The sequence below is a fragment of the Vipera ursinii genome (assembly GCF_947247035.1).
Source record: "Vipera ursinii genome assembly, chromosome: 4".
Taxonomy (NCBI): domain Eukaryota; kingdom Metazoa; phylum Chordata; class Lepidosauria; order Squamata; family Viperidae; genus Vipera; species Vipera ursinii.
Genome location: NC_139514.1, coordinates 25,676,189 through 25,689,029, shown reverse-complemented (window position 1 = coordinate 25,689,029; position 12,841 = coordinate 25,676,189). Strand labels below are relative to the sequence as shown.

Sequence of the window (12,841 nt, the reverse complement as noted above, 5' to 3'; positions counted from 1 at the left end):
CCAGCTGATTGGTGCTTCTTCTGGGCTCAGCAGAAGTGCCAGGATCAGCACCGAGCTCCAGCTGGAGCCTGGCGCTGATCCTGGTGCTTCCACTGAGCCCTGACAGCCCCGAAGAAGTGCTGATCCTGGCGCTTCCGCTGAGCCCTGACAGACCTGCAGCTCCAGCCATCTCTTGCTCAGGCCTGTGCAGTGCTGCCACCAGTTCAGCTCATTCCCCTGCCCTGCTACCACTTTTCTAGGATGGTCGCGTACCACCTGCCAGGTGCCAATGTACTACAGGTGATACCCGTACCACTGGTTGAAAAGCCCTGCTCTACCATCTTCTGGAGCCAATCTAAGCTCACGCCTATTGCTTCAGTGACTCCATCCAGCCACCTCATTCTCTGTTGTACCATTCTTCTCTTGCCCTCAACCTTTCCCAGCATTAGGCTCTTCTCCTTCTCATTAGGTGGCCAAAGTATTTGAGTTTCAACTTCAGGATCTGGCATTCTAAAGAGCAGTCAGGGTTGATTTCCTCTAGGACTGACCGGTTTGATCGCCTTGCAGTCCAAGGGACTCGCAGGAGTGTTCTCCAGCACCATAGTTCAAAGGCCTCAATTCTTTGGCGCTCAGCCTTTCTTATGGTCCAACTTACACAGCCTTACATTGCAACTGGGAAGACCATAGCCTTGACTATACACGCTTTTGTTGGCAGGGTGATGTCTCTGCTTTTTAGTGTGCTGTCTAGATTTAAAGTTTAAAGTTAGCACTGTGCAAAATGAATTACAGAACTCCATGCTCAGGTTGGTGAAAATAGACAAGGTTTAACTATCCTCAGAATTTTTTGTTCAAGCCATAACTAGAAAAACTAGTGAATCTGGACAAAGGTAGTGCTGTCACTCATTCCATCTGTTGTTCACTCGGAAACTGTGAGTCCAGGAAATCCGCAGAGTTGTAAATTCTTCATTGGAAGCACAATCCTATTGAGAAATATGGATTTCATATTCTTATAATAAGGGTTTTGAATTAGTAACCACTCCAAGTTGATATGTGTACCTAGCACCTGTACTGCTCTAAGACAATTTAAAAAATGTCCCTAGAGGTTATCTATATTAAGCCTTAATCATCTAATATAGAGACAGTCCTTTACATACTATTCTGGGAATGAGTAAATCTCATTCATGGAATTTATTTTTGAGTAGACATGTTTTAGCTTCAATGCAATCCCAACGTAATAGAATTACAGTAAAGGAAAAACAAATGATTACTTCTATTAAGTTGATGGTAGACAATGTTAGTCACCTTGCTTTGTCAGTTGGGTTTGTATAGGAAAAATCTCATTCATTTTAACAAACTACTAACAGGAAAGTCAGGATTTAAATAACAGTATCTGTAATTCAGTATGTTTATTCTGATCAAGAGGCAGAAGCCTGGGATGCTAAATTTATCCATGCATAATAGATTGGGCAATGTAGCCTTTTCAGTGGAGACGGAAAATAATTTATGTAGTAGAAATGGAGTGTAATGGGATGGGAAAAAGAACACAGATTTTAAAAGAAGTCTTAGAAAAGAATGGAACACTAGTGTGGTGGATTATTTTGAAATGTATGTTCTTGTTGATTTTTTAAAGAGCTGCATTGTACTTCTGGGTATTAGTGATATAGGAATTAATACTGTAACGTTTTAAAACTACACAATGTATAGGGCAGCATTCCCCAAGCTCTATAGATATTTGGACTTTGCTGATTGGGAAATTTTGAGAGTCCTCAAAAGGGTCCTAACCTTTTTGCCATCTTGCTGGTGTTGTATAGTTGCTCGCCTTTATGTTTTGCTACACAAATGGCTGGATGTACCAACTTCTAGGTGACTTTCACTTTTTCAGTTATGAAAGTTTTAATTATAGCTATATTGATAAGCTTCTCCTTTGTTCTTTTCCCCCATTTTCCAGATTATCTCTGAAAATGTCCTTTGGGCGAGATATGGAGCTGGAACACTTTGATGAGCGTGACAAAGCACAACGGTATAGCCGAGGGTCACGGGTGAATGGGCTCCCTAGCCCGACCCATAGTGCCCACTGCAGTTTCTATCGAACCCGCACCCTACAAACCCTCAGCTCTGAGAAGAAAGCCAAAAAAGTCCGTTTCTATCGCAATGGGGACCGATATTTCAAAGGGATTGTATATGCCATATCTCCTGATCGCTTTAGATCTTATGAGGCCTTGCTGGCTGACCTGACCCGAACTTTGTCTGATAATGTCAATCTGCCCCAAGGTGTGAGAACCATCTACACTATTGATGGAGCAAAGAAGATTACCACTTTAGACCAACTTGTGGAAGGTCAGTTTTTAAGCAAGAGTACCAGGGAGATTTGAACCAAAATGTCCCCATGTAAATTGTTCAATTATTCTGTTCATGATCTCCTTTATGATTCTCCATTTCATCCCTCCTTTTGTCTCAAAGCAGCAATCTTTTGTGGTTACTGAGCATCCTGCTCCTGTTTGTTTTTAATATTCCTTCACTTGGGAAAAGATTGAGCAGACCTAAAGATTTCTAGGCTTGCTGAACTTTTCTGCCTTTATATTGGGGGGTGGGGAGGTATTGTTTTAGCCACACTGATAAGAGCATTAATGTGTTTATATCAGATATAAGAGAAATTATGGTATAGTAATGAGTATAACACGTACAGCTTCTCTATCCTTTTGGGCCTCATTTTGGTCTTTATTGGAGGAAACAGCAGTACATGAGTCATAGCGCAAGGAGTTTTTCCACATAAAATGATATTTATGAACATATCTAACACTGGCTCAGCTTCCTGTCCCACCTGATTTTCTCTTTCTTCAAAGAAATAAATAAATGGATAGCAGTCACACAAGTAAGCTCTGGTTTTCAACATTATTATTTTCAAAATAATTCCCATGGACACTGTTTGAAAATGAAAATACTGTTTAGTTGCAGCTGAATGCTTTGTATGGAAAAATGCTCTCTTGTTTACACACACACGCACAAAATTAATAATTTGAGGGATCAGGAAACAAGCTCTTTGCCTTCTGGTGAATTACTGAAACCACCATTTTGTGGCAGTCATTTTGTGAAGAGTTGATTCTTCCAGGGTAGCTATTTTTTAACATCCTATGTTACCTTCCTCTTCTTTAAACATAAAGATATCTAACTTGTGAATTCAGATACTGGGTGTATGGCAGTTTCTATAATTACATTTAACAAGGAAGCCTTCCTATTTTGGATTTACTGAAGTTATTTGTGGATTTTTCTTATTGCATAAGCAATTTCTAAACTTCTTACATAAAGCAGTTGGGAATAAAGTTTTAAACAATAGCAGAAATTATTTCCAAGTTGATATACTTTTAGATTGTTGTTTGTCTACTTGTATATTTTTAAAACAGAGGCAGAAGCCTCTGGCTCCAGATATGGTTAACCTCAGCTTCAAGAAGCCCTTGTTATTAGTCATGCTGATATGTATTCATGAAGACTATAATTCATCAACTTCTGGAAGGTGATATATTCTCTGTTTATTTTTTAACAACTTCATTAAGCATTGAATCTGAGATTTCAGTTTAGTAATACTAGTATGCATTGTACATGATTCAAATAGTAATGCCATGTATATTCTTACTGAATCTTCTTTCTATATGGCCATATATGACTATATGATCTATTGCTTCATAGCTTTTAATGGCATTTTTTGCCCAGTTCTTGGTTTTATTAAGCTGTTATATTTATTTGGCCACTTACCTGATTTTGTAAAAATCTCATGGCAAAGTAAATGCATATAATATCTTTCTGATTTGTATAGCTCTCAGGTTTGGCTGAACAAAATTCTATCTAAATTCATATATTTAATGAGTGGAAAATTAAATCATTCTTTCCTGGATATATCTTGGGCAGTTATCATTCCTGAACAAGTAAACAAAGTTACCATTAATTTAAAGCTTTTCTTTTCAAGGTTTAACATTTCAAATTCTTACACTTTTCTTCTTGAAACTTTGATTCTAGTCAGTAATCATCCTCATGTTATTCTCTGAACCTATTCCATGGAATGACCAGAGCAAAATAAAGTGGAACTATTATTTTCTGGAATTTGAAAAGAGTATTCTTTTTATTTAACCTAAAATTTAATTTGTTTTTTCACTATACTGGTTTGTAAGCACTTAGTATTTCAAGATCTTTCACAAAAATGGTCAGCAAGATAGATAGCCATCTTCCTATACTGTTCCTATTTAATTTGTTTCCCAAGTCAAGAGCTTTACATCTGATTCTGTTAAATTTCATTTAGTTATTTTCAACCCATTTCTTTTGCATATTTGTCTTCTAAGCTATTAGTTACTGTACCCACTTTTGTCATCTACATGCTTATTAAGAACTCCCTCCAACTTTTCATCCAATTCAGATTAGAGTTTCAAGACTGAACTTATATTTTTCTTCCCATTTGATGAAAAACTAATGATAATACTTTCTTAGGGATTTCCCTAATAATTCCCCAAGTTCTTCTTATATCCTAAGAGGCAATGAATCTGTCTCCAATATTTTAGCAATGTATTAATCCAGTTTTGCAGGATCCATTTAAAAATTTCACAGCAAAGCCTGAGTTTTAATAATTATATCAAAACACTGGTTTAACCGTGAATATGTAAGGACTAAAGGGAATTTAATAAAACAAGTAATAAAAACTAAGTGGGCACCCCATTACATTAACATTTTATCTGCAGGAGCAAAAACAGTTTAAAACTCTGGTAAGGATTAAAAAAAGAACATTTAGTAGAGACCTTGCAAGAGCAAATCCTGGTGCTTGATGGAGAAATTCTATGGTTTTCTAGCACCTATTAGAAGCAGTTTAAAATGATACAGAGACTTTGATAAATCATCAGGTTATCTCAGCTGCAGTTTAGGAATTATGTTTCTACTATACTTGTACCGTAGTTAATTCCTACTGTATATCAGAATCTAGGTCTCATCCAGATGTCCTGCTAGATTAACTTTCAGTTCTATTTTCATAAAGTACTAATCTCATTTTTTCATAATATTTTTAATAAAAGTTTACAGATAACAGAAATAAACTGATGCAAAATAAAAAAATGCAGGAAAAATAAAAAAAAGATGTATAGCGAAATGACCGCCTTTCAACTGGACAAGTACAAACAATTTCAATAACTTTTCACCTTCTCTGATACTAACACTAAAATCCCTTCTTCCTGTATTTTATCTCTTATTCATAAACTATTAAAATCTCGTCATTCAGCCCTAATCAGGTCCATTAAGAGCTACAAGAAACATCAACACAAATATTTTTATCTTAATCAAATAAGCCAACTTTATATTCTTTCCTTTTGTTTTTAAGAAGCTTGACATTTAATCTGTTTAAAATGTCCTGAAGCTGATTTCTTTTCACTTAACAAAAAAAAATCTCTTCATTTGCTTAACACATCTTTTGTAAGTCCAAGGTAAGAAAAACATCCATGTCACTCTTCTGATTTGTTATTTATATGTCCCTTTTAATTACTAGAACATCAGCCAGTTTCATTTGTAAATCCAGTCCTGCATCTTTTTCCATATAATTCTTATAATGTAGCATTTTTAATTCCCCATTATAATGATAGCAGGTAGCCTTAAAAATTACTTTTGAGTGCATTGTTCCCAAATATTCATAAATTCTTCCATATTTTGCTTCATGTGTATTAGTGAGTCTCTTTTCCTTTATCAATAGGTAAAGGTAAAGGTTCCCCCACACATGCGTGCTAGTCGTTTCCAACTCTAGGGGCCGGTGCTCATCTCCGTTTCAAAGCCGAAGAGCCAGCGCTTGTCCGAGGACGTCTCCATGGTCATGTGGCCGGCATGACTAGACGCAAAGGCGCACGGAACGCTGTTACCTTCCCACCGTTGTTGTTGTTAGTTGCGAAGTCGTGTCCGACCCATCGCGACCCTATGGACAATGTTCCTCCAGGCTTTCCTGTCCTCTACCATCTTCTGGAGTCCATTTAAGCTCACACCTACTGCTTCAGTGACTCCATCCAGCCACCTCATTCTCTGTCGTCCCCTTCTTCTATTGCCCTCAATCTTTCCCAGCATTAGGCTCTTCTCCAGTGAGTCCTTCCTTCTCATTAGGTGGCCAAAGTATTTGAGTTTTAGCTTCAGGATCTGGCCTTCTAAAGAGCAGTCAGGGTTGATCTCCTCTAGGACTGACCGGTTTGATCGCCTTGCAGTCCAAGGGACTCGCAGGAGTCTTCTCCAGCACCAGAGTTCAAAGGCCTCAATTCTTTGGCGCTCAGCCTTTCTTATGGTCCAACTTTCACTGCCATACATTGCAACTGGGAAGACCATAGCCTTGACTATACGCACTTTTGTTGACAGGGTGATGTCAACCGTAGTGGTCCCTATTTTTCTACTTGCATTTTTACGTGCTTTCGAACTGCTAGGTTGGCAGAAGCTGGGACAAGTAACAGGCGCTCACTCTGTTACGCGGCACTCAGGATTCGACCCGCCAAACTGCCGACCTTCTGATCGACAAGCTCAGTGTCCTAACGCACTGAGCCACCGCATCCTTTATCAATAGTACTGTATTTTCTGGTTCCTTCTAAGTGCTCAAATTCAGAGTTCCCTCTAATGTTTTTTTTTTGTCTAATCAACATTTTCCCATGGGAAGGTTTTTTACACTTAGTTTCAAAATCTTCATCTATTTTTTACAGAATTTTAAACCACAGGAAGGATTCTTGTAATTAATTTTGACATCATCTCCTTGCACCAGAGAAGAATTCTGAGAAGCTTGTTTCCTACCTCCTTGTTCCGACACAGTCACTGGCTCCCTCCTAGTGGAAGTATTTTCAGTATTCCATTGTTTCTTAGCTACTCAAACACTACTAATTTCATAATATGTTTCCTAGCTACTCAAAAACTACTAATTTCATAATATTGTCAAACATAGGGAAAGCATCATTTGAGATTTTAAACCTCTTGAGCTTCTAAAAACCAACATTAAAAGGTGTACTCCCAACTCTTCTTTTCCCTTTTGAACATATAGTGTTCCTGGTTCCTGGTTAATATCAATAAAGAGTTGAACATGTAATTATTATTCTACTCTTTAAAAGAAGGGACAAACTGATCTAGCAATACACCAAATAAGTTACTAGGTATTATCGGTAAGCTCTGTACAAGACTTGGAAATTATTAGATTGGTTTGATAGAGTGAACAACAAGAAGTTATTAGGGTCAGGCAACTCTGGACCAGATCATTTGTGCAAAACCCTGATAAAAAGTATATCATGCATAACATGAATTTGTAATATCCATAGGCTTCAAATACACCCTTGATTTTATTTCTAGAGTCAAACCACAGGAGACATTGGAACAACTCTCTCACTATAAATGTTTTTTGTTACTTACATTCAACAGTTAAATTCAATTCTGCTTTGTCATTAAATCATGCTTGTGTTCTTGTACCAACAATTCAAGTTCACCTTTAGTTTACATACTTTAAAGATTAGGATGGTTTGAAACCACAGCCAATGAACCTTCTGATCTTTCACTATTTGGTTCAGGAGGTTTTATTAGAACAGTATTTCTCTTTTCTTCTAGTCTGCTGTCTTGTATCTGAGGGTGATTCTTTAGTATTTTTGTCTCCAACCTCACAAATCCATTTTTACCAGCAGTCTACCAATGTTTTTTGTAATTCAGACCTTGATTTCAGAAACAAAATATCCCCTGTCTACCTTATTTTTGAAGTCAATCTGCTTTTCATAGTTGTTGTTATTAGTTGCGAAGTCGTGTCCAACCCATCGTGACCCCAGGGACAATGTTCCTCCAGGCCTTCCTGTCCTCTACCATCTTCTGGAGTCCATTTAAGATCACGTCTACTGCTTCAGTGACTCCATCCAGCCACCTCATTCTCTGCCGTACCTTTCTTCTATTGCCCTCAATTTTTCCCAGCAATAGGCTCTTCTCCAGTGAGTCCTTCCTTCTCATTAGGTGGCCAAAGTATTTGAGTTTTAGCTTCAGGATCTGGCCTTCTAAAGAGCAGTCAGGGTTGATCTCCTCTAGGATTGACTGGTTTGGTTGCCTTGTAGTCCAAGGGACTCGCAGGAGTCTTCTCCAGCACCATAGTTCAAAGGCCTCAATTCTTTGGTGCTCAGCCTTTCTTATGGTTACCAACTTTCACTGCCATACATTGCAACTGGGAAAACCATGGCCTTGACTATATGAACTTTTGTTGACAGGGTGATGTCTCTTCTTTTTAGCATGCTGCCTAGATTTGCCATGGCTTTCCTTCCCAGGAGCAAGCGTCTTTTAATTTCTTGGCTGCAGTCCCCATCTGCAGTGATCTTGGAGCCCAGGAAAATAAAATCTGTCACTACCTCCATTTCTTCCCCATCTATTTGCCAGGAATTGAGAAGGCCGGATGCCATGATCTTGGTTTTCTCAATGTTGAGTTTCAAGCCCACCTTTGCACTCTCCTTCTTCACCCGCATCAAGAGGCTCTTTAGTTCCTCTTCACTTTCTGTCAGTAGAGTAGTATCATCTGCATATCTTAGGTTGTTGATATTTCTCCCAGAAATCTTAATTCCAACTTTTGATTCATCTACCCCTGCCTTTCTCATGATGTGCTCTGCATATAAGTTAAATAGGCAGGGCAATAGTATACAGCCTTCCAAAACTTCTATCCCAATTTTGAACCAATCAGTGGTTCCATGTCCAGTTCTCACTGTTGCTTCTTGACCCGCATATAGGTTTCTCAAGAGACAAATAAGATGGTCTGGTACTCCCATCTCTTTAAGAATTTGCCACAATTTGTTGTGATCCACACAATCTAAGGCTTTAGCATAGTCAATGAAGCAGAAGTAGATGTTTTTCTGGAACTCCTTAGCTTTCTCCATGATCCAGTGTATGTTGGCAATTCCGTAGTATTATTTCTTTATCTCTGTTCTATGGTTTGGAACAATAAATAAAAACATCAAGATTCTAGAACTTTCTAATTTTCAAATGATATATGTTGTAGCTGTTGTCAGCAGTATCATTGGTTCCCACAGAGATTAGCAGGAGGTGGTAATTAACAATGGATTTAATAGAAATTGGAAATAGTTTTGTTACATCCTTAATCCATGGTTGTATCAGCCAATAATCTGCATGAGCTGGTAGATCTGGCTAATATACATTTGTCTCTGTTCTTTATAATAGTGAATCTTCACTATTGTGATTTTTTTTGCCTTCTTGAAGGCTAGTTGTAAATACTGTGTTCTCTTGTATAGTATTGTGTCTCTCTCTCTCTCTCTCTTCCATCTCTTCATCTCTGCATCTCTCCATCCATCCCCCCATTCCTCCATCCATTCTCAAGCTCTGTTAGCCACTATTTAAGCAGGCAAGAGTTTATTTTTGTTTGTTACATTCTCAGATTAGCTAAATTTACATTGTTTACTTCGAGTTAAAAATGGGTAAGCACTGAACCCACTCTGTACTGGTAGACTGCAATTACCCTTCCCTGCTTATTTGTGTTGTGAGCTTGCTCCTTGGATACTGGCTGCCATTTATTGCTCCTATTTTTAGGAAGCAATTATTCAGATTACTCACAGCATAATGTCTCTCACAACACACCCTTTTTTTGTCAGCAACTTTTTAGGACATTACCTTTTGTCCCCGCTCACTTAAACAAAAGAGTTTTAGGTCACTCTCTTTTGCTTTTTTTTCTGTGCCAAAGTTCTGTTAACTTTTTCAGTGTTGATATGCAAAAAAAGTGAGTGAAGAGTTAATGTTACATATCAGTTAAGTGTACTGTGATTTAAAGAACAGTTTCTGCTAAATATTAAATCTATTCAAAGATTATTTATTCTATGTATATACAGAGAACACAGAGCATCATCAGAGTTAGAAGGGCCTTGGAAGTCTTCTAGTCCAACCCTCTGCTCAAGCAGGAGACTCTATACCATTTCAGACAAATAGCTGTCCAGTCTCTTCTTAAAAGCCTCCAGTGATGGAGCAACCACTACTTTTGAAGGCAAGCTGTTCTACTGGTTGATTGTTCTCATTGTCAGAAAATTTCCCCTGACACTGAGGAGCTCTAGATTGCTTCTCTCCTTGATTAGTTTCCATCCATTGCTTCTTGTCTTGCCTTCTGCTGCTTTGGAAATCAAGTAGACTCTCTCTTCTTTGTGGCAGCCCCTCAAATATTGGCATATCATGTCACCCCTAGTCCTTCTTTTTACTAGACAAGACATATCCTATTCCTGCAACTGTTCTTCATATGTTTTAGCCTCCAAGCCCCTAATCACCTTTGTTGTTCTTCCCTGCACTCTCCCAAGAGTCTCTTTTTTAATATTGTGGTGACCAGAACTGGATGCAGTATTCCAAGTGTGGTCTTACCAAGGCGTTATAAAGTGATACTAATATTTCACATGATCTTCATTATATCTCTCTGTTTAGGCAGCCTAGGATTTCATTGGCTTTTTTGGTGGCTGTAGCACACTGCTGGCTCTTATGTAAGTGATTGTCTAATAGGACTCCAAGTTCCCTCTCCTTCAATGAATTTTCAGCTTTTAAAATATTATATTCATTATATAATATTTGTAGCTTGTATGAAATGTACATCCAATATATATATGGTATCCTACTGCGGCGTCTCAGGGGGTTGGGAGTGGGAGGCACCATTTTACGGTGGTTCTCCTATCTCCTGGGCCGTTCGCAGTCGGTGTTGACAGGAGGGCAGAGATCCGCCCCGAGGCCTCTCATTTGTGGAGTTCCTCAGGGGTCGGTTCTCTCGCCCCTCCTGTTCAACATCTATATGAAGCCGCTGGGTGAGATCATTCGTGGTTTCAGGGTGGGGTATCATCAGTACGCTGATGATACCCAACTTTTTCTTTCCACCCTGAACCAACCCAGCGATGCCCTCGCCATGATGTCCCGTTGCCTAGAGGCGGTCCAGGTCTGGATGGGGAGAAACAGGCTTCGTCTCAATCCCGCCAAGACTGAGTGGCTGTGCATATCGGCATCTCGGGTTAACCAGACTATTCCATCTCTAACGATGGGGGGGTGAGGTGTTAACCCCCGTTGATAGGGCTCGCAACTTGGGCATCCTCCTGGATTCACGACTCAATTTTGAAGACCATATAGGAGCCGTGACCAGGGGGGCTTTTTCCCAGGTTCGCCTGGTGCGCCAGTTGCGACCCTATCTGGACCGAGATGCCCTACGCATCTCATGCGCTCGTGACCTCCCGTTTAGACTACTGCAACACTCTCTACATGGGGCTGCTCTTGAGGACCACTGGGAGGCTTCAGCTGGTGCAGAATGCGGCCGCGCGAGTTGTGATGGGGGTTTCCCGATACTCCCATGTAACACCTCTACTCCGCGAGCTGCATTGGCTCCCGGTTGCCCTCCGGGTGAGATTCAAGGTGCTGGTGATGACCTATAAAGCCCTAAATGGCTTGGGTCTGGGATATCTCAGGGAACACCTGCTGCCAGCATCAAGCTCCCTTCATCCAGTGCGCTCCCACAGGGAGGGTCTTCTCAGGGTGCCACCGGTAAGAGATTGCTGGCGGACGACACCCAGGGATAGGGCCTTCTCAGTGGGTGCGCCTGCCCTTTGGAACCAGCTGCCAGTGGAGCTGAGGACTGCCCCCGACCTCCATTCATTCTGACGGGACCTGAAGACCTGGCTCTTCGAGCTCTCTGGCCCAGGCTGAGAATTCTAATTTTAGCTTTAATCTTAATTTTAACTGGGGTTTTACTTATGCAGGGATGAATATAATTTTTTTAATCTGTTTTTAACTTTTGTATCTTTGTTTTTTAATTACCCTGTAAACCGCCCTGAGTCCTTCGGGAAAGGGCGGTATATAAATGTAATAAAATAAAATAATAAATAAATAAATAAATACAAGGAAAGAACACTTTGTGGTTCCTGACCTTGTGGTTGATACTAAAAATATTACATGGCAATGTAGATTAAAGAGAATATGTCCTGTTTAATCATTTGCAAATCATTACTGTGCTTTGTCTTTTGACCCTTAAGATGTACTATATTTTTTTCCAGAACAAACTACTTTAAAAAGAACCTTCATATTCTACTACAGAAATGTCTGTTTTCTTGTAAATGCATTGGGGCTAAAACTTTCTTTCCATTAAACGATGTATCTCCTAAGCAGATTAATTTTCTTTGTCAAACGTTGCAGGCAATTCTACAACAGAAATTAGAAGAAATAACAGTAGCTCCAGTCATTTTATCTACCTGCCTCCAATTTGCCTCCTCAGACAAATGTTAAAAATGCTAGAATTTCTTTTTTGGAGCTGCATATGTATATATTTGTAGGAGAGAGACTCGTTGAGTCAGAGGGAAAAGTCAAATGGGGAATTAGTCTGGATTCCCTACATGGGCACAAGAGGGCAATGTCTGATCCCCCTTGAATGTTGAGCCTTTTCTAGTCTTACCTAGGTGCAAACTGTCAGTCTGAGAAGATTCCTGTGTTATAAGCTTGAGCAGTAAACAGCTAGTTGAACTCTTCAGCCATGAGTCTGGCTGTTTGCACCTGACAACATGATCTGTAAAGTAATTTTAGGATTTTCTGCCCACAAATAGTGGGATTCCATCGCTTTTGACTATTGTGATGTCTGCATTTTGTTTTTCAAAATGTCTAATTTTTCTAGATGACTGAATTAATGCAACATTAGGTGGTCTATTCCATTTTGGCTTAAGAGTTGTATGAATGAATGAACCTTTATTGTCAAAGTACAACCATGTATACATTGAGATTAGCTGAGCCTCCCTTCGTGCTCCCACCCCCCAACTCACAGCGACAACAAACCCTCCATCTTATTACACCATGTGAACTAATTGCACCACACACCGGCCTCGCAAGTCAATTCTGCATAAAG

The 12,841-nt window shown here is 39.5% G+C and overlaps 1 protein-coding gene across 2 annotated transcripts in view; it reads left to right on the top strand.

The window, feature by feature from the left end:
- Positions 1-1,940: 1,940 nt before the first annotated feature.
- The window catches only part of DCLK1 (doublecortin like kinase 1), a gene marked incomplete at both ends in the record, with an annotated part of 182,047 nt that continues 171,146 nt past the window's right edge, over positions 1,941-12,841 (top strand). For both annotated transcript variants that reach the window (XM_083361890.1, XM_083361891.1), the window contains one exon: positions 1,941-2,316. In XM_083361890.1, the coding sequence (XP_083218016.1) occupies positions 1,941-2,316 (376 nt within the window). The remainder of the gene's footprint in view (positions 2,317-12,841) is intronic.